Source organism: Equus caballus, chromosome 5, assembly GCF_041296265.1.
Source record: "Equus caballus isolate H_3958 breed thoroughbred chromosome 5, TB-T2T, whole genome shotgun sequence".
NCBI classification, from domain to species: Eukaryota; Metazoa; Chordata; class Mammalia; order Perissodactyla; family Equidae; genus Equus; species Equus caballus.
This window is the reverse complement of record NC_091688.1, coordinates 60,429,617-60,452,547: the sequence shown is the minus strand read 5'-3', so window position 1 is coordinate 60,452,547 and position 22,931 is coordinate 60,429,617. Positions and strand designations below refer to the sequence as shown.

The window sequence follows — 22,931 nt, the reverse complement described above, 5'->3', positions numbered from 1 at the left end:
GACTCAGGCAAGTGGACAGAAAATGCCTGTTGAATCTAGTGATAGGCCGAAGGCTCTGAGGTAGGGCCCATTTGGTTTTTTTGGTGGCCAGTGTGGGTGGAGCATAGTTTGAGAGGGGGAAGAGTGAATGAGTTTGGGTCAGAGATGGCCAGAGCTAGAACATGGAGGGCCTTAGGCCATGCTTAGAAGTTTGTATTTTATTCCAGGTGCACTAAGAAGTCATTGGGTGGCTCCATACAGAGTAGCGATTATCTGATTTATGTTTTAAATCGCACTCTGGTTTCTGTGTGAATGGTGGGAGCGGGAAGGAGGCAAGAATGGATGCAAGACCCATTAGAAGGCTGTTACAGATTCCAGATGAGAAATGATGGTGGCTTAGATTGGGGTGGTGGCCATGGGAAGGAGAAAAGTGGATAGTAAGGGGTATGTTTTGGAGGTAGAACTGACAAAAGTTACTATGGATCTGGGGGATAGAAGAGAAAAGGAGACATACAGGGTGACTTATAGCTTGTGGTTTTGTTCCACTGGGTTGGTGGTGCTATAATTTTCTAAGACAGGGAAAACTAGAGGAGAGGAAAACACTGGGGGAGGGTGGAATTAAGACTTCTGTTTTGGCTATCTGAAACCTGAGGTCCTTATTTGACTTCCAAATATATCTGCAATATATATGAATGAAGTTGATGAGTTTGGAGCTTGGTAGAGAGAGCTCAGGGATAGAGACATGATAGGAATTTGGAAGCTATCGGTATATAGATGGTATTTAAAGCTATGGGCCTGAATGAAATTACCTTGGGTATTTGTCATATTCTCTTACCTATACCTTCTCCCTCCCTAACCGTGTAAAATTATACCCACATTATGTATTTCAGGTATATATTTTAATTATAGTACCTATAATAGTTTGGCATTAGTTATCTTGTTTTTAGTAAAATATTCTGATTTCTTTTTCCTGTTTATAGCTAAATGGTTTAAGGGTATCCAACCACTAGCATCTGTATTTCACTGGTGATCTAACAGTTAAATGTTTTGGGTTTTTTTGTAGGCAAAGTCATTAATAAAGATTTGCGACATTACCTGAGTCTTCAGTTTCAGAAAGGATCAATTGACCACAAACTACAGCAAGTCATCAGAGATAATCTCTACTTGAGAACCATTCCATGTAAGTATGAGACGGAATAAAAGAAATGAGGCGGAAATATCCCTATTTAACTAATCAGACGCTAGAAACAGTTCAATAGAGTATCTCCTGTGAAACTGTGAAGACTAAGTTGGGGCACCAGAATGAAACAAAAATTGACTACGGAGAAAAATTTTCAGAGGACTTGCGAGGGTTTTGTTTTTAAAGATTCTATATTGTGACTTTTTAAAGTCATTAGACTTTTAAGAATTCAAGAATATATACGTACCTGTTGCAAACTAGAGTTTATTCCTATAAATCGATTTCTAAAGCCTATGCAATATGAAGACTTTCTGCTCTCAATGCCTTGTACACTGAGGACAAACATTTTTGTATTAATTATTAAGATGTTATTAATTTTAAAATCTGCTCCTTCCCCAAAGGAAAAAAGAGAGAAGCATGCAATGCCTTCTTTGTGGTAATCCATTTCGAATTTTTATGTACATGTTGGTATAGCTATTCCAAACTTAATAGTTTTCATAGGACCTGGTCATTGTAATGGTGTTTTCGTTTTTTTTTTTGAACGCATAACAAGAAGTAATGTTTGCTTAAGTTTTGGCTTTAGTTAATGCAGTCTGGGGAAGAATAAAAAGCAGTAAACAGTAAAAGAGCATAAAAGGACCTTCTGATTTGTTTTTGTTTTCAATATATTTGTGACTCCTTGTGGATACTAGCTTTTACAATTGCCCTGGAATTCTTGATTTCTTTTTCTTATTTACTCTTGCACCGTGTCCAGTCCATCAGCAAGCCTTTCTAATTATGCTTCTTAAATATCTTATCTGTTTTCACTGCCTTAGACCCTCACCCTTTCTTGCTTGAACTCTTTTTTTCTTTTTTTAACAACAAATAGCATTATATAGTGGCAAAGAGTTAGGTAAAACTGACTTCACAATCTTGATTCTAGCATCTTACTAGTTGCTTCAGTTAGGCAAGTCACTTAATTTTCCTGAGCCCCAGAATATCCATAAATAAAATGTTAATAACAAGACTCACCTCATATAGTTGTTATTAGAGTTAAAATGAGAACATGAATATAAACCACGTAGCCTGGAGTAGATGCTTAAGCAGTGTTTCTCCCTTCCCCGTGCTAACTGCGTCCCCTGCCTCCCATGTCACCTCAGTCCACTCTGTCTTTAAAGTGCACGTCTGATTCTTGTCCGTCTATAGTTTATCCTTCAAAGACTCCCAGTGACTCCCAGTCTATATTCTTTAACACAGTATAAAATATTTTGTTTTTTGTTTTAAAGTCTGACTTCTTATCTATGATTTCCTCCCATAAACCTACCTTGCCAGATTTCAGAATTGCCACTCTTGCCTTCTTTTCTTTGCATTTTCCTGATATCATTGTCCATCTTTTTATTCTTTCATTGTTCTGAATTTCTTTGTTTTATGAAAAGTAGCCAATGTGAAACTTTCTTTATATTTATTGATGTGATCACTATCTTTAGTCTCGGTTTTCTTATGTTTTTCTATTTTACCCACATACAAGTCTTTTATATAAAAAGCCTTTCACTATGTAGTCTATTTTATTTCATCTCTCTCTTTTTGGGAAGGTTTGTGTCTTTATTCTAGTGGCTATCTTTATACCTTTATATAATGTTCTTTATTCCTCCTCTCCTTTTTTGTTTTTGTCCCAACAATGAGCAATATTAAAATTATCTAGTCATCGCTTCTTCCCCTTCCCTTTTTCTCTCCCATCATCTAACATGAAGTAGTATCTTTTTACTCCCAACAAATGTAATCAGTGAGCTTATTCTACTTTGCATATGCTTTCCTTATTCTCGCTGTTTTTTGATACTTGAGCTGTATTTATATTGGCAAAACAAACAGCCATTACATACTGCACTCTTCCCTTTATAATCATCATTTATTCTTTATTCTGTGGGTAAATACATACTTAATCTAACTACCAATCCTTAATTGCTTTTCTTCAATAATTGTGGTTGTCTAAAGCTTGTTCTCAACTAGATTTCCCAGGAAGGGTTCACAGGATCATCACAGTGGTTTGTCTGTGGCCTTTATACTTTAAAGTTTGTTTGGATGGATATTAACTCTTTGGTTCATATTTTCTTTTCTTGACCATCTTAATTATGTTAGTCAATTATCTAATTGTCTTCTGGCATAAAGCGTTGCTCTTAAAAAGTCTGGAAACAATCTTATTTTCATTCTTATATAAGTAACTTGGTATTTTGCCTGCATGGGGTGTCTCAGGGCAGCATTTTTAATTTCATAGCTGTAGAGCTCCCTCTTTCCTTGTTAAAACAAGTTAATAAAAATATGTACTTGTACTTTCTGCTGCCCTCTTCCACTTTTACTTGGACCTTCTTTTAAATTTACTTTACTGTCCTAGTTTTGCAGTTTCTCCTCCTTGTGAGGTGTAGTCCTAGAAAGGAGCTACAAGATATTTCACTTTAATTCATAGGGTCTTAACAGCTGCAGCCTTTTCAGATCCTGACAGGAGCTTTTAACTTACAAATTTAAGTGCCTACAACCCTTCCAAGAAGATAGATGTGATGATATATCAGTAGCAGTTAGCACACCAAATGGTCACATCTGGCCTCTAATTATCATTATTTACTAAAAGTTACCAGATCTTCTTGGAGAAAATTCTGATTCCAGGTCTGGGGCAAGGAAAGTACAAGATGAGATTGGGACATCTAATTGTACCAGAAAGTATATAAATGCTTAAAAAGTTATGGGGACATATAGAAGGACATAAAAAAAAAACCCGACAGCTAGAAGAGGTGCCCAGTGACAAAATTTGAGACAATTTGAGCAACAAGATTAATAAGAGAGAGAGAGAGAAAGACTTCTACCATTGTCAGACATTACACTATAGATAGAACGAGACTGTGATCCCTAAGAGAAGAGGAAAGGAGACTACACACAAAGGAGTCCTATGATTTTCTAAAGTTTCTGTCTGGAGGCACTATCTGGACCACAGAACAGGGATGGAGAGCCCAGGCAGAGTACAGAAGACTCTGAGTTGAGGGGATAGGAATCTAAGTTCAAGAAACCTGAAGTGTCTGGAATTTGCAGGACAGGGTGTCAGAGAGAGCTATGAAGAAAAGGAGCTCAAGCAATCTGTGTAGGTGCCTCCTCGAGTCTATTGCTGAATACTAAGCTGAGAATGTACAGGATGAGACTTCACATGGCCAGGCAAAGAATTCTCTGGGAGAAGGTTAGCAATTCCCAGAACTTACACAGGGCTGGGAGAAATCTGAGTTCCAACCAGCCTGAGTGGAGAGACCGCATAAGGGTTATGACTTACTAGTAGAGCTTAAATGGCCAGCCATAGATTAAGCAACTTGAGGCCCACTTTAACAAAGCTTAATTAAGCAAGCCCCAAAAGGGTCAAGGAAATATTTATGTAACTTAACTGTTAGGAAAAAGACAGTAAGGAAGAAAGGAAGAGAGGGAGGGAGGAAGGAAGGGGGAAAAATAACATTCTTTAAAGGAAAACAACAAAATCTAGATGCTGAATAACATAACATTCACAATGTCCAGCATCTAATACAAAATTACCAGACATACAAAAAAGCAAGAAAATGTGACCCATAATCAAAAGAAAAGTCAGTTGATAAAAAAAAAACCCAGAAATGACACAGATAATGGTATAACCATACCAAGAATTTTAAAGTTATTATAAATAGGCCCAAGGTTTAAAGGGCAATACGAATAGAATGAAGAGAAAATGGAATATGTTTTTTAAAAGAAGTAAATGGAACTTCAAAAAAAAATCACTGGATGGGCTTAGCAGATTGGAAACTGCAGAAGAAAAGATCAGTGAACTTGAAGACATAGCAATATAAACTAATCAAACTGAAACATGGAGAGGAAAAAGACAAAAGGTGAACATTTTTTTTAAACAACCAAAGAGAGAGAGAGAGACTTCTACTTCTGCCGTGAAGAACTGAGTGGTACTGGATTTACCCTCTTATGATAAACAACTGGAAATTAGGCAAGATATATGTAACAACTGTTTTTAGACATTGGATTATAGACAGAACAGGACTGTGGTGGTCTGTTCATATTGATCTATGGCACACTATCAAGCCAAAGTGGGGGAAGCAGAAACAATATTGGAAGAAATAGGCTGAAATTTTTCTAAATTTGTTAAAAACTATTAATCTACAGATCTAAGAAGCTCAAAAAACTCCAAGCAGAAGAAACATAAAAAAAGCCCCATCAAGGTATGTCATAATGTAATTGCTGAAAACCAGTGAAAAAGAGAAAATGTGAAAGACAGACAGGAGAAAAAAAAAAAACTTTACATACAAGAGAACAAAGAATAACTACAGACTTATCAACAGAAACAGTACAAGCCAGAAGTCAATTACACATCGTCTTTAACATGCTGACAGGAAAAAATGCAACCCTGGATTTCTATATACAACAAAAAATGTCCTTAAAAATAAAGAATTTTTCAGACAAAAAAAGGTGAGGGAATTTTTCACCAGTAGACTTGTGCTATAAGAAATATTAAAGGAAATTTTTCAGGTGGAATGGAAATGATAAAAAAGTGATAGAACTGAAAGGAACATAGACAACTTCATAATTATAGTTCAAGATTTCAACGTCCCTTTTAGAAAAAGTATGCAACAAGTCAATAAGGTTGTAACATGAATAACAACTTCAATCAACTTGACCTAATTACTATTTATTAGACTTTGCCATCCAACAACAGAAGAATATGCATTCTTTTCTAGTGCACATGGAACGTTTACAAATATAGATCATATTCTGGACCATAAAGCAAGAGTCAATAAATTTAGGAGGATTTAAATCATACAAAATATGTTTTCTGATCACAATGAAATTAAATTAGAAATCATTAACAGAAGGATATCTGGAAAATCTCCAAATATTTGGAAATTAAATAGCACACTTCTAACTAACCTCTGAGGTAAAGAATGAGACAAAAGAAAATTACAAACTATCATACAAATCAACATATCAAAACATCAAACACATCAGTTTGTGGGATGTTGCTACTGTAGTGTTTAGAGGGAAATTTATAATATGAAATGCTTATATTAGAAAATAGTAAATTTCTCAATCAATGATCTAAACTTCTACCTTAAGAATCTAGAAAAAGAAGAGCAAAGTGATCCTAAATTAAGTAGAAGGAAGGAAATAATAAGGATAAGAGCAGAAATCAATGAACTTGAAAACAGAGAAACAGTAGAGAAAAATCAATGAAAACCAAAGCTCTTTCTTTCAGATCAATAAAACTGATAAAATTCTAGCCATACTACTTGGTAGAAAAGAGAGAAACCACTAATTAACAATATTAGCAATAAGAGAGGTGGTATCACTAAAAATCCTACAGATGTTAAGTGGATAATAAGGAATTTTATACACAACTTTAAGGCAGTAAATCCAACAATTGAGATGAAGTAGACAAATTCCTTGGAAGACAAAAACTACTGATGGTCACTCAAGAAGAAATAGAGGAACTGAACAGCTCTCTGTCTATTAAAGAAATTGAGTTTGTATTTTGTAACTGTCCCATAAAGAATACTTCAGGCCCAGATGGTACTGGTGGATTGTCCCAAACACTTAAAGAATAATAGCAATTCTACACAAATTCTTCTAGAAAATGGAGGAGGAGGGAACATTTCCCAGTACATTTTCTATGATCTGATCATTATCCTCATTTTAAAACCAGACAATAACATTAACAGAAAAGAATACTCAACCAAAATTTTTCATAAACATAGATTTAAAAATCCTTTAAATATTTTAGCAAATAAATATATAGCAATATACAGAAAGGATAACACATTATAACCAAGTAGGATTTGTCCCAGGAATGCAAGGTTGGCATAACATTTGGAAATTAATATAGTAACAGACTAGGAAAGAAAAACCATATGATCTTCTCAATAGATGCAGAAAAAACATTTGACAAAATTCAACTCTCATCATGATAGAATCTCTCAGAAAACTAGTCTGCCAGTTACTACTTACTGCCTCTTGCCTTCAAATTTACTCTTTTGCTTGCTTATGATACTGCAACATTTCTCCCTTGCCAACTGGCACAATGTTGAGCTTTGTCAGTAGAGGGTACAGGAAGGATACGGGAGAAAGAAGAGACTTGTTTTCCTGGTTCCAGTGTCTTTTTCCTTTTGTCCTACCTGCAAAAAGACCCTCAGTAAGTTTCAGCAGTGCTTTAGCAGTCAGCTTCCCAGCTGCAAATTCAGCAACACCTTCATGGGTAGCTGCATGAGTTCTACCAGTGCACCGGCTAACTTCCTCACAGTTTCCTGATGAGTTCAATGGGCACCCCAGCTGGCTCCCCAGGTTTAGGCAGCATCCCCTGCAAGCGGTTTTCCAGTGGGTTTCTGGCAAGTTCAGCCAGTGTCCCAGATGGTTTTCTAGTAAATTCCAAACCCCACCCTCCACTGCAACCAACCACCGCAGGCATCTTGCCTCTGAATTTCATTGGTACTCCAGCAGACAGTTCCCTGCTTGCCAGCCTTGACCCCCCGACTGTGAAGCAGCTCTGTCCCCAGGCTCACACTCTTTCCAACAAAGTCTGAATTCCAGACTTCAGGAGCATCCTTCTCTTCCAAGTTTGCTCCTTACTTGGGTGTTCTCCCTCAACTGTAGAGTGGTATTTTTTAGAGTTCTCTTTTATTTCCTCTTAGTTAATTCCTTGTAAATAGTTAATAAGTCTTTATGTTAAGCTGTCCTTGTTCAAGTTACCATGTAGTTTCTCTCTCTTCTTTGGACCTTGGCCTATGTAGAATTGGTACTGGTAGTGGTCCCAGGGCACAGACCCTCTAAGAAGGAATTTTAGAACTGGATTTGATTGTGTTCTTGGGCTTGAGCACAGTGCCAAGTTCCTTCCAGTGGGAAGTAGGATACTCGTAATTTATGACAAGAAGTGGCATCACAACTTAGTCATAGTGTAACCTGTGGTTGATTTTGCTGAAGTGCCAGCTGAACCAAGTACCTTGGGAATGCAAATGACTGCTGCACTTGTCCACTATGGCAGTAATGATGGCTACAGACACTGTGGTGTGGGATAGGTTCTCCTGAGTGCACCAAGCACTTAAAGAGAGAAAATGACAATATAAAGTCAACTAGTTTATTGTTACTGTTATTAACAAGATTATGATAACACTTTAAACTAATCTTTACCTGATACAGACATTTGTTAATAGAAAACCTTCAAAGAAGGAGACATTAACATAAAATAAATACCAAATAAAAATCGTTTACAAAATGAAAGATAATACCACACATATTTAGTATTTGAATCTTTCACTACTAAAATGAAATTTTAAAGCACACAAGTATCAGTTGCATTATCTGATGGTCTTGATATTTGGTAACAAATATTCCAGACATAGAAAACATTTTTCAGTTTGCGTTGATATTCATCAAATTGTTGTGTGTGTGTCCAAAAACATCTTCAAATTGGGCGTTAGTCATTAGTCACTCATATAAGCTTGTTGTCTTTTTTAATGATGAAAATATTTTGTCTCCTTGCTCTGATTTTGGTTTTGCCACTGAAATCTATATTGCTTTCACTTTGGATTTTAGACTAGTTTCTGATTTCAGGTTGAAGTGTTCTACAACAATATTCACATCTTCTCATTTCTTCTATTCAAGTATTTACAAAGCTCTGAACCATGTAGCAAATACTCAAACAGTGGAAAATGCCAGAGAGCATCATTGGATAGTATTCAGATAACATTCAGATCTCCCAACAATCATTACACAGAACCACATGTCAGAAGTGCCAATTTAATGACTTATTAGCCTCTACAACTTGTAATTTTTTTGGAATACTACTTATAGGATTTATATAAAGTATAGATGCATATAATATTATTAATATTTTATTCACAGGAAAGACCCACAGTTAGCAGACAGGGCCTTGACCGCACACATACAGCGTGGAAACAGTGCATTAGGACTGTCTGAGTAGATTGTGACGCTGCTCTCCCACGTGCTTATGTCCTGGTCCCTGGAAATGTTAACTTGATCGTTTGATCCTACTTTTCAGTGTTTCCTGCTCTTGCTTTAAATTGGTATCATTAGATTCCTTCAAACTGGTAACATCTCTATGTCAAATTGTTAAACTTTAATTCTTGCTAGGGAATTATAACACTTTTTTTCTCATTTTTCCTATCAATTGATTTTTCTTGGGATTTAGAAAAAAGTAAACTTGCCAAGAAACTCCCGGAAGGCATTCTTACATGGAAACACTAATGTAAATCAGCTCAGCTCTCGTGTATTGCTGGTGAGAATGCGAAGCAGTACATTTACTTTGGGACATTTTCTTATAAAGGTAAACATACATTTCCTGGGGCCGGCCCTGTGGCCGAGTGGTTAAGTTCACACGCTCCAGCTTGGGCAGCCCAGGGTTTCACCGGTTCAGATCCTGGGCATCGACATGGCACCGCTCATCAGGCCGTGCTGGGGTGGCATCCCACATGCCACAACTAAAAGGACCCACAACTAAAAATATACAACTATGTACCAGAGGGGTTTGGGGAGAAAAAGGAAAAATAAAATCTTTAAAACAAAACCAAAAAAAAAATACACTTCCCATTATGAACCAGCAATTCCACTCCTAGCTATTAACCCAACACAAATTTAAATATATGCCTACCCAAAGACTTGTAAGTTTATAGCAGCTTTATTTATAATATCCAGAACTAGAAGCAGCCCAAATGTCCATCAGTGGTGAATACTTAATCAAATTTTGGTGTATCTGTACAGTGGAATACCACTCAGCAATAAAAGGATATTGACCCACAACATGAATAAATCTCAAAAGCATCATGCTGAGTGAAAGAGGCCAGACACAAACCACTACTGGAGTCAAATTTATGCCTGATTCCATTTATATGAGATTCTCGTAAAGACAAAACAATGGTGACAGCAGGTCAGCAGCCACCACAAGGTGGGAGACTGCAAAGCAGCACAAGGAAACTTTTGGGGGTGATGGTTCCTTGTAGGCAAATTATATCAAATAAAGTGACCAAATAAACTCCCATAACTGTATTCTTTTATATCATCAATAATTAGAAAATGAAAGTTTTCAAAAGGATAGCATTTAAAATAGCATAAAAATTTTTGAAATACCTAGAAATTAATCTCGAAAGAAGTGGAAAGACCTCTATGAGATAAAATTAAGGGACATTAAAGAAGGTCTAAATATATTGACAGAGTTTTCTTGTTCATGGATTAAAGACTCAATATGTTGAAGATATCGGTTCTCCTCAAATTGATTAGTAGATTCACTCTAAGCCCATAAAAATGCCAGCATTTTTACCCTGCTTATCTGATTCCAGGATTTATATGGAAAGGCTATGAATAGAAAAAATAAAATAGGCGTACTTGCTCTACTGTATCTCAAGATTTATCATGAAAGTATAATAATTACAACGCTGTGATAATGGGGCAGAAATGGTCAGTAGATAAATGGAAGTAATAGAAAGCCCAGCAGCAGACACCCAGTTTTATACAGACGTTTCTATGTAAGATGTCTGACAGAAGTGCCATGGCTAATCAGAGGGGGAAATAATTGAGTTTTCAATAAATGGTGTCGAGTAGCCATTTGGAAAGAGGGGAAATTGAGCTACTACCTCCTGTCAATGAAAAAAAATCTATTTCAGTGAATTAAAGTACTAAGTGTGAAAGGCAAAGCTATAATACAATGTAAAGAATATAGAATATCTCCATGGCCTTGGGACGGATTTCTTCTAGGCACAAAAAGTTTTAGCTATAAAGGAAAGGATTGATATATTTGACTACACTAAAATGAAAAACTTCTGTCATCAAAAGACCATTAAAAAAAAGATGAAAAGAAGATCATAGAGTGGGAGAAGAGACTGTCTGTTCTGCTACAACGATTGTTTCTGTAATGCAAATAATTTCATATGTGATTGATAAGTAAGTAGGAGAAAGATGTCAGTTTAGCTGAGGTAATAGTGGTTCTTATCCTTTTTCCCCAGCAAGCTAATGTTGTGTATCATCGAGTAGCAGCAAGTAAACATAGAATATACAAACATAGCTGGGTGTTGCATCTACTGTACCTGATTCACCTTAATTTGGCCTGTTTTCTTATTTTGACCATGTGCTTTGTGTTAAAATTGTTTATTGCATATTTTGCCTTATCTTCATTATTCAGTAGACTCAACCCTCCTTGTACCTCTTTCTGTCAAGCTACTTTTTCTTTTCATTCCTTTTTTTAAATTTTTTTTTTTTAAAAAGTATTTTATTTGCTCTAATACTTTTTATTAGGAATTTAACACTTTTAAATTGTATTAATATTTTTAACTAGAGTTGTTACTGATTTTGCCAGCACTGTAGTTACAAAGTTATGATAGATTTTGAGAGATGAACTCTGACCCTATATTCTCCAAGATCTCTATTATTTTTGATGCATAATTTTGCAGAAAGCACTGTTTTAAGAAAGCATATTTCATTGAGCAGAAACACTCTGTTTGCAACACATATACCTGACAAAGGATTGCAGTGTTTCATCAATACTAATACATAATTATTTCACATTTTAACCTTTCTACAATTGGAATGCATCTTAGAATAGATTGAATCTTTCAATTATAATTGCCAGGTGTTTTTCTTTTTTAGGGATAAAATAATGGTGCGTTTTATAAGCTGTTGATTACTTAGATTTGATGAAGTTCTGTAGTATCCAGAATGTAAGAACTACAAATCAGTTTTAAAAAGACAGGCAACCCAACAGAGAAGTGGCAGAAGACTGGAACAGCTACTTCACAAAGGAAGAAATCTCTGGCTGGTGAATATATGAAAAGGAGTTTAATGTCATAGGGTAGTTGCGTGTTAAATACAAAGTGAGATGCCTTTACATACTTAGCATGTTGACAGAAGTTTAAAAACATGATAACAAGTATTGATGTGGACACAGGATGCCTATGGTTTGATTCCACTCATATGAAGTTTCTAAACAGGCAAAACTAAGCTGTGTTGCTTAGAAATGCATTACTTAGGTGGTAAAAACATTTAAAAAAGAAATTATCATGACGATGTCAAAATGGTGGTTACCTTTCGGGGTGGAAAGAGGGAGAGATTTATGATTGCGGCTTTTGGTGTCCTGGGAATATTCTGTTTCTTCACTGGATGGGTTTGCTTTATTATTACTTGGTAAACTTTACATATATGTTTTATGTACTTTCCTATATATTTCAGAATAAAATAATAAGGGGGAATGATCAGTTATGTCAAATATTGATAAGCAGGTAATGTGAGGACTGAGACTTGACCATTGGGTTAAGCAAAATGGAGACTATGGATGAAAATAGCTATTATGTCCATGGAGTGGGTGAGGCAATGGTCTGACTGGCATGAGCTCAAGAGAGAAGGAGAGGAGAGGAATTGGAGACTGTGAGTAAACAGAAATTGTTGGAGAAATTTTTATGTAAAAAGAAGAAATATAGTGGTGATTGGAGGGGATGTAGAAAGCTTTACATTAAGTTTAGAGAGTATCAAGAGAATATAAAGATAAATTTTCTGGAATGCTGAACAGAATGGGGTAGGGTAGGGAAAGGGGAAGAACGTTTTTATATATATGGAATTACATGTTTTTTGGGGGAGGAAGTGAAAACTTATAATACTTATATTTATAAAGAGAATTAACATTAAAACTGCTTTGTAAGTAGCTTTGTCTAAAGACTTACAAAGTATGTTGGAATCACATGTAGCATTTCTTATGTATTAATGGAAAGAATCATGAACACCATCTTGGTCAACACCACTTTGCAGAAAGAGAATGAAGCCCAGAGGGATTAAGTGCTTGTTTAAAATTGTATCATTAATAATAATCCCAGACTGAAACACAGTGGTGCTCCTGCCCCTTGCGTCAGCACTCTTTTTATAGTATTAATTATAATAAGGTTTGCTCTTAAAGCAGATTTTATCTAGTCATTATATTTTATAGTAGAGTTTTTGGATAATATTTCAATTAGCCCTTGCTGCATAACAGACTACCCTAGAACTTAATGGCTTAAAATAACCATCGTGTATTATTTCTCATGATTCCATGAGTTGGCTGAGCTCAACTGGGACCGCTCATGTGGCTTCAGTCACCGGCAGTTCAACTGGAGTTGGAGGGGCTAAGATAGCCTCACTCACATGTCTTGGGTCTTGGTGCTGTTTGTTGACTGGGTCTCTCTCATCATTCAGTAGTCTAGCCTGGACTTCCAAACATTGCTATTGGGACCATTCCAAGAAGGCAAAGATGGAAGTCTAGACATCCATCTATTCTCCACATTAAATTACTCAAAGCAAGTCGTAAATCCAGTCTAGGTTCGAGAGGTGAGGCAACGGGCCCCATCTCTTGATGGGAGGAGATGCAAAATATTGTGACCATGTTTTTCCGCCTGTCACAAATAATTCTAAATTTTAAATTTAATCATTGAATTCATTTTCTAATGTTAATTTGTGTGTGTGTGTGTGAGAGAGGAAGAGTAGCCCTGAGCTAGCATCTGTTACCAATCTTCCTCTTTTTGCTTGAGGAAGATTGTCCCTGAGCTAACATCTGTACCAGTCTTCCTCTATTTTTTGCATGTGGGATGCCGCCACAGCATGGCCTGATGAGCGGTGCATGCCCGGGATCCGAACCTGCAAACCCCACACTGCCAAAGTGGAGTGCCTGAACCTAACCTCTACGCCCCTGGGCCAGCCCCTCTAATGTTAATTTTTACTTAATACGGAGCTAAAAGCTGTTGATTTCAGGAATCTAACGATATAGTTTTAGTCAAATATGAGAAACAAAATTTGATATTGAAAAAATGTGTTAAGAAAACAAAGGAAGTTAGGTTTTCCAGATTTTTTATTCTCTGCGATGTAAAACAGATACAGAAATGCTTGTTTTTATAAAAACTTGGCTAAAAATAAGGGGGGAAATTTATTGAATACAATTTTTATTGCTTAGAATGTCAATCATTATTTTTTGAGATCCTTACTGTAATGTTTTATCATCATCTTTGTGGATTTTTTTCACATATTACAGAATATAATAGAATGTAATGTAACTAAAAAGTAAGAGCAATTAATAGTTTCCCGTGAATTAATTTATAATAATAATAGTATATTTCCAAGCATTGTGCTAATTACATTTGTGTAAAATTTCACTTAATTTGTTTAACAACTATCTATATTATCTGCTATGATTCTTACACTGTGCCAAGACTTGGAGCTGTTACTCTGAATAAGTAGACATGGTCTCTACATATTGCCATACCAAAGATGAGAATCTCTAATGAAACTTTGTAAGCCAGGACCTGAAGGAGGGGTAGGAGTTAACTGAGGTAAGGGTGGGAAAGGGAATAGGAACCCTTCCAGGGAAGGGAATGGCTTAGACAAAAGGCCTGGGAGATAAGCTAGTACAAGGAACATTAAAAGAATTGAAAAACTCTTTTATGGTTAAAGCCTAAAATGTGAAAGGGGTGAGGCAAGAAAGAAGCTGGAGAGGGAGAGTCTGGATTTTATGCCGAGAATTGTGAGAAACTATTGATGGGTTTAGAGATTTTTTTTTCTTAGATTATTGTTTTAGAAAAGTCGCTGGCTACAGTTTGGGTAAGGGGTGTCGCCAGGGAGAAGGGTTGACCCTAGGAGACCAACAATACAGGCCTTAGATAATGATATGAATTAGGTAAGTGTGAGAATGAAGAAAAGTATGTAAATCCTAGAGGTATTCAGGAGATGGAATCAACCAGATTTGGTGGCTGGATGTGGACTAGAGGGAGGAACCCAAGAGGGTTGACTCTCAGGTTTCTGGCTTGGAGTGCCCTTTGAATAGGGAGCACAGGAGCAGGAACAGGTTTGGGAAGGCATCCTCGCACAGACTTGCTACAATATCCCAACTTTATTTCCAGGCTGAATACCTGGATCTCGTTTTTGTGTTCTCTACTATTTGCAATGACATTTCTAATGTCAGTTTGTGAGAGTATTGATTCTTGTTCAGTAAAATTCATTCACATCTAGCAATGCTGCCATAACCTGAATTTATACCTTGGACCTGAAAGAAAGATTTTACTTTAGCATGAATTCCTTACTAGATAGAAATTTAGTGCTCTGTCACTGTAGTGAATTTCATTAAACAGTTTACTTACTGCTTAATTTTTTGAAATTACTTAAAGAGAATAATGGCTAGGAGGCACTATGTGAATACCTGTCTTAAGCCTTAAGCCTTTTATTCATTAGTCTAAAATAATTTCATAATATATTTGCCCAAGTTTTTAAAATAGTTCATTAAAAGAACTGTTAACAATTGTTTCTTTTTATTGTCCTTCATGACTCTAGTAAGTAGAATATTAGTTTACATTTGTGCTGTGGAAGAAAAAAATGTATAGGATAGCTCCGTAAAGATGACATCTATCATTGGTGGATTTGTCTCTCCTTCAAATGTTAAGTAATGATAATTGAGGTTTAGAAGAATTAACTGTTGTATCTTGGAAGGTTAAGCTTCCTTTGACCAACTGAAGTTGTTTTAGTTTTCGTAGTTTTGAATTTTATAGCTATCTGTAGATTTTATTAAAGTAGATTTCCTCATCCTACGTTATTTGTTGTCCTAGAAATGTTAACTTGTCTGAAATTTTCTGATCCTCATTCCAGAAGGTACAATATGTTCAATAGTCTGTTTCTCCCATATGTTCTCTATAGACTGAATTTTCTGTTATTCTCAATATTTTATAAGTTGAAAAAACATTTTACAACCTATTTTTTTTTTCTTGTTTTTTTCCTTAGGCACTACAAGGGCCCCCAGGGATGGGGAAGTACCAGGGGTGGACTATAATTTCATTTCTGTTGAACAGTTCAAAGCACTGGAAGAGAGTGGAGCATTATTAGAAAGTGGAACGTATGATGGTATGTCCCCAAATGTTGACAACAGCAGCAACCCAGAAGACTATCTGAATGACTGGAATTTTTTCAGAGGGAATTTGATCAGTAAAATACCATTTTTTTTTAAGTTTTTTCTGTTGGTCTTTGGGAAAATTTTCTTTTGCTTAGGATATTTGTAACTAACTAATTAAAATGGTAGTAAACAATAAGCAAAAGCATTCCATAATATTATAAAGTTGATTGTGAACAATATAGTGAAATCATTGAAACTCACTAGTTTGCATGTTTCATAGTAATTCACATTCATCATATGAACTCAACAGGTATTTTTTTATTGCTTTGTTTGTGGTTGGGAATCCAAACACTGTACACTTTAACAAAATCTATTTATACCTTGACTATCTTGAAAAAGAGAGAATATAGATTAGGGGGAAAAACAACAAAAGCTGAATAATTGGTTTTCGTATCTCTTTCCTCTACCCATTTGATTCTAGGAAGTACAGATTTAAGATCAATTTCAATTTTTAAATGATTCTATTTTAGATCCTTTTTTTCCTCCCCTTATCTAACTTCTTCACTGGCAAGCTTATCCACTCCCATGGTGCCGTATACTTTTCCATCATGGCTTTATCATGCTATTATAATTGTCTTTTTCACAAGCTCTATGAAGGCAGACATCATGTCTTTCTTATTCAATATTATCTTCAGTGCCTAGAGGTGGTGTTCAGTAAATACCTAACCTTGAATTCAGCATATCCAAATGTGCTTTTGTGTTCTATCCAAAAGAGTAATTCTTCGTAATTTCTCTCTTTGGCTGCACTATGAGTTCAAAACGGTGGAGTCATCACTTCCTTCTTTTTCTCCCAGTTCCCATCCAGTCTGTTACCAAATCTAGTCATTTCTTCCTTTGTAGCAGCTTTCACAGTGCCTTTCTTTTCACTTTTGTCACCTCATTGAAGGCCCACAGGACTAGCTGAAGTCTGGGCTATTGCAGGTAATCTCATTTGTTCCAACTTCTTCGCTCTATCCAGCTCTCTCTGCGCATTGCTGCCATGCTGGTCTTCCTCAAGTACAGCTCTGGTCACGTCTCTCTCCGAGTCCTGAGAATCTTCAGTGATTTCCTTTTGCCTGCTGAGTTTGACCCACCTAGCCTTTCTGGGCTTAGCTCCCATAACTCATTCATTCATTCATTCATTTCATCCTCCTTTATTCATTCAACAGTCCCTTTGTTAAGTACCTGCTATGTGCCAAGCACTATAAGAGAGACTAGAGATACTGTGATGAACAATATTGAATTGATACTGCCTTAATAAATCCCATATCTTAACGGGGAAGGCAGTGAAAAAACAAACAACATAACTATAAATTGAGATGTTATGAAGGAAACAAAAACAAGGGATTTAAAGAAAATAATAGGAATGTTTTATTTAGGGAAGGTGGCCAGTGAAGACTTCTCAGAGGAAATGACAGCTACTTATTTTTTATTTTTATGGAAATAGCCTACTCTCATTCACCCCTCTTTTATAGGCAACCATTCTGATATGTTTAATATGTATGTTTTTGTTATTATGTGTGTTTGTAAAATGTGTCTTGTGTCTTGTGTGCATGTATTTATTATTTACATCTGGACTGTGTTATATATTTTGGTTTTTAAATGTTTTCATTTATTACTATGTTTTTTAGATTCATATATGTTGCTATACTTTATTTGCACGTAATTCATTGCTTTTTAACCACTGCATAGTACTCCATGTTGTGCATCCACTGCATTTTACTTAACCATTCTGCTAGTAATGGACTTCCAGATTGCCTCCAACTCTCCATCACCACAGACAAAGCTGGAACAAACATTCTCACACTTGTCTTCTCATAGAGCTGTATGAGAATGTCTGTGGAATATGTGTACCCAGGAGCAGAATTATTGGGTTATAAGGTATATGTATACTTAATCTGATGAAGTAGTTTTGGATAGCCTTGCAGTCTACATTCCCACCAGCAGTGCATGAGGATTTGGTTCTGTAGTGGCTACAGTAATGACCCCATATCCTCGTCAACGCTTGACATTATCCAGCTTTATAATTTTGCCATTTTGGTGGTTTATAGAAGTAGTATCTCATTTTAATTTTTGTTTCTCTGGTAGTCAGAGAGTTTGAGCATCTTTTCATAGGCTTGTTAGTTTTTTTGGACTCCTGCAAATTGTCTGTTCATTTGCTTTGTCCATTTTTTTAAATGGGGCTCTCAATCACATTCCAGCTTGCAGACATTCCTTAGATATTTAGATATTTATTTAGTACCAATCCCTTATTGGATATAGCTTTTTCTCCCATTATGTCACCTAATAACTTTGTCCTGTGTTTCTTCATTAAACAAAAATCCTTAATTTTTGTTTGTCAGGTTTATCATTGTTTTTCTTATGATTTGTGCTTCTGAAGTTTTGTTTAAGAATTCCTTCTCTGCCCTTAGATCTCAAAGATATTCTCCTACGTTTTGTTAAGTATAAGAACATAGTATATGACAAACTGGCATATTACATATTATTAATTACTGTGTGCTCAATTCAAAGGAAATGCAAATTGAAATAACAATCTTCTACCATTTCACACCCACCAGATTGCAGAAATTTTAAAGTCTGATAATTGTGGGAAATGGAAACTTCCATACACTGCTGGCACGAGTATAAAATGATACAGTCCCTTTGGAGAACTTCTTAGCGATAGCTAGTAAATTTGAAGATGCACAGAACTCTGACCCAGCACTTCCCTCTCTATATGCCTACTCTAGAGAAGCCATTGTCTATGTGCGTATGTAGACATGTACCAGAATAGTCGTTATAGCCCTATTTAAAGCAGTAAGAGATCCAAACAACTCTCTTTTGTAGAGGAATGAATAAAGTACATTTTAATTTGTTCATAAAACTGGACTGTTATACAGCAGTTAAATGGTCTAGAATCTACAGTGTATCAACAGGAATAAGTCTTAGAAGTATAATTGTATGAAAAAGTTAAGGAAGTTAGGAAGTTAAGGCTCTAACTGTGTATGTGACCATATATATATGTCCTTGAAGAGGGAAAAAAAGGAGACCTAAAAGGAATCTGGCAAAAGTTAATATTTGGAGGATGTATAAATAAATACATAAGGATGTTTCTAACACTATTCTGTTACTATTGTCTGTGATTTTATATATGTTTAAAATATTTAATAGTTGGTAATTCTATTATAATAATGAAAAAGCCTTCAGCAAAGAAAAAAGAAACACAAAAAGCTCCAAAACAGCTTCAAAAAGATGAAAAATTTTTCCTGTTGATAACTATAGTCAGGGTTCATAAATCTCATAGTTTTATTTAGTTATTTTTAGTTTTTTTCTTTCTTTCTTTTTTTTTTTTTGAGGAAGATTAACCCTGAGTTAACATCTGCTGCCCATCCTCCTCTTTTTGCTGAGGAAGATTGGCCCTGAGCTAACATCTGTGCCCATCCTCCTCTGCTTTATATGTGAGATGCCTGCCACAGCATGGCTTGACAAGCAGTGCGTAGGTCCGCACCTGGGATCCGAACTGGCGAACCCGGGGCCGCTGAAGCAGAACGTGCAAACTTAACCATTGTGCCACCAGGCCAGCCCCTCATAGTTTTATATCTTGCTGTATCTGAACTCTTCATATTTACCAACAACTCAAGACAAATAGATCTAATTTATTTATAGCCAATGCTAGTTTTCTTTTTGATCTAAGCCCAATAATTTTTTTTTAAATAAGGAAACTGCCAGAATTTATTATGAGGTCCTAAAATCTTATCAATGGTTATGGATACCAATCATAATATCCTGAATTTTTCTAATTTTCACCCTAAGAAAAAGTTGAACTTCCTAGAATTGGGTAATAATTACCAAAAATACACTGAAAAATGTGTTTCTAGTAAAACTACCATCCTTAGAAAAAGTGGGCTTTTCACTTTCGTCAGGGTGCATCCAAATTCCTTGGTGCTGTGATTATTGGACGTAATGCAGGACAAATAGAGATCCGAGAGCACCCCGCTCCCCAGGTAACCTCTCTTTAGAGCATTCCTGTGCCCTCTGCCCCAGAGAAGTGTGAACTGGCTTTTTCACTGACTCCTTGCTCTACTTATGGGCAAGAGAGTTTGCGGAGATCCTCTTAATCTTTTTTAGTAGGAACTTTTGCAGAATCCATCTGCCTGACAGGAGTGACTCCATTTCAAACATAGATTTGGAAGCAAGGAAGTAGTTGAGTGGGGAGACACAAAATACAATTGAAAAGTTTTTGGTTTGATTTCATTATTTTGTGTTCAGTACTTAAATGACAATTACTGCCCAAAGTCAAATTTCTGAAGAATTCATCTTAATACTTTCCCCCTCAAAGCATGCATGGATTAAAGTAAATTGTGTTTACCTTAAATAATCCAATAAACAGCCCATCAATTTACCTTATGTGAATAAATATCCTAATTACCTCCTTAGGAGCCAAGGAATTTGATTAGAAGATATGACTTAAAAAAAAAGAGGGGCCCAGCCCTGTGGCCAAGTGGTTAAGTTCATGCACTCCGCTTCAGCAGCCCAGGGTCACTGGTTTGGATCCTGGGTGCAGACCTACATACCACTCATCAAGCCATGCTATGGTGGCGTCCCACATAGAAGAACTAGAATGACTTACAACTAGGGTATACAGTTGTGTACTGGGGCTTTGGGGAGGGATTAAAAAAAGGAAGATTGGCAATAGTTGTTAGCTCAGAGCCAATCTTCCTCACCAAAAAAGCATTAAAAAAAAAAAAAAGGAGAAGATCATGAGTATTTTATTCCCAAACCATATTTATCTTTCTATGATATTAGTATAGTGATTGATATAAGATCAAAACCAGCAGGAGCCACAAACTGTCAATGTAGCCAGACCTATTGAGTGCTGTCCCATTGTATTTGGCTGCCTAATGGGAACTACATGCCAAATTGAGAATATATTCAATTGTTTTCATTCTATTCTGGAACATTAATTTTTACTGTAAAATTTACTGATCCTCAAGACTTAACATATTAAAGTATTTCTTGCTTTCCTGAGAATAAGCCAATATTGAATTATGCTAATAATGTCTCTATTTGTTCAGTAAATTGTCAGATAAAATAATATAATTAGAATGCTCAGAAAAACTTTTAAAAATTACTTTTATATAAACAGCCTACATTTCAGCACAGACTGGTTAGTTCTTAGCTTTATCCTTTGCCCACATATTTCCTCATTTTACCAAAATAGTTCATTATGTTACACATCAGAACAAAATTATTTGAGTTAGTTTTTTCCTCCTTAACTCCCACTTTTTTTTTTTTGCCAATTAGTCTTACATGAGAGCATTGATGCATTTAAATTCACAAATTAGGACCTAATTTAGAACCCATAGAAGGCAAGCCCTGTAGGAATAAATAACCTACATACATAAAGTCAACTTCCTAGTTTTAGTACAAACAGTATTAAAATGTTGGATAATGTTAGATAATACATGGTGAAGGGCATTTGAGAAATTAATTCTTTATGCTCTTTCTGCCTCCTCTTCTCCCAAGAAGTGTTTTGGCCTCCTTTTGGTGTTCAAAAACTTGAGTATAAGATAACAGGGCAGAGACACACACTAGGTCATATTCTCCTGACTGTCCATTCAACATTAGTTTCAGCTGCTGTTACTTCGTTCACTTCAGGAAACTTCTATGGAACCCCCAAGCCTCCAGCAGAACCCAGCCCTTTCCAGCCAGATCCAGTTGATCAGGTCCTTTTTGATAATGAGTTTGACACAGAATCCCAAAGGAAACGAACTACATCTGTCAGCAAGATGGAAAGAATGGACAGTTCTCTTCCTGAAGAGGAAGAAGATGAGGACAAGGAAGCTGTTAACGGCAGTGGAGGTGCAGGTTTGTGAATAGATGAACTACTTCTAACTGATCTTACAGGTTTCCTTTAACATGATGCTGAATTGGAAGTAGTAAAATTTTTTACAAAAATTATGTGAAAGATAATTCCATATTCATATGCAAAGCAAGTGAAAGAATTCTAATTTTTTTTAAAGGTTTTGTATGGAACAAAGAACATCTCTGTCAATCACCTTGTAAATTGGAGTTGCCCCAAGTGGCAATTTTGATAAATCAATAATGTTGTCATTAGTAGTAATATAGTATGCCATTACCCGGCTGCTTAAAAGATTTGGGATTCATTTCTGATGCTGGAATATGGAAATCTTGTTGGCCTAAGTTTTACTTTACAGGCTGTGAACAAAATGTTGATGTTTTAAGATATAGTCATGTGCTGCAGAATGATGTTTTGGTGAACAGTGGACCACGTATACAATGGTGGTTCCATAAGATTAGTACCATGTAGCCTCAGTGTGTATACAGTAGGCTACACCATCTAGGTTTGTGTAAATACGTTCTATGATACTCGCACGATGACAGAAAACGACGCATTTCTCAGAGTATATCCCTGTCATTAAGTGACATATAACTATATAGCTTTCAACCAAAACAAAGTTCAGAGGTTTGGAAATATGCTAATAAAAATTACCTGAAAGATTTGTTAGCAACATCTTGAGTTTAAATTCTGAATCTCTCAAAGAAAATGTCCGAGTGCGACTCGCATATTTTTCATTGAATGCAAAACCAACAGAACTGTAGTAGTGGGGACCCTTCTCCTTTCGAGTACCCCTGAATGATGTGGTGACTGCTTACGAGATCTTACACTTCTAATTGAGAGCATGAGCAGAAAACCACAGAATCACAGCAGAACTAATTTCAGAGCTATGTATTATAAGTTTGAGATGTCCATGAGACATCCAGTTGGAAAGACCATGTTTAAAGTTGGACTTAAAAGTCTGTGTTCTTATCTGAAGATAAATATTTGGACATCATTAGCATATAGCTTGT

The 22,931-nt window shown here is 36.0% G+C and overlaps 1 protein-coding gene across 9 annotated transcripts in view; it reads left to right on the top strand.

Annotated features, from left to right (window-relative positions):
- The window catches only part of MAGI3 (membrane associated guanylate kinase, WW and PDZ domain containing 3), a 220,992-nt gene that overhangs the window by 135,970 nt on the left and 62,091 nt on the right, over window positions 1–22,931 (top strand). For 6 of the 9 annotated variants that reach the window (XM_070268463.1, XM_070268462.1, XM_070268461.1 and 3 more), the window contains exons 2-4: window positions 1,043–1,159; window positions 15,932–16,051; window positions 21,717–21,926. In XM_070268463.1, coding sequence (XP_070124564.1) covers window positions 1,043–1,159; window positions 15,932–16,051; window positions 21,717–21,926 — 447 coding nt within the window. The remainder of the gene's footprint in view (window positions 1–1,042; window positions 1,160–15,931; window positions 16,052–21,716; window positions 21,927–22,931) is intronic. The other 3 variants (XM_023642109.2, XM_070268467.1, XM_070268465.1) reach the window with 2 other exon arrangements.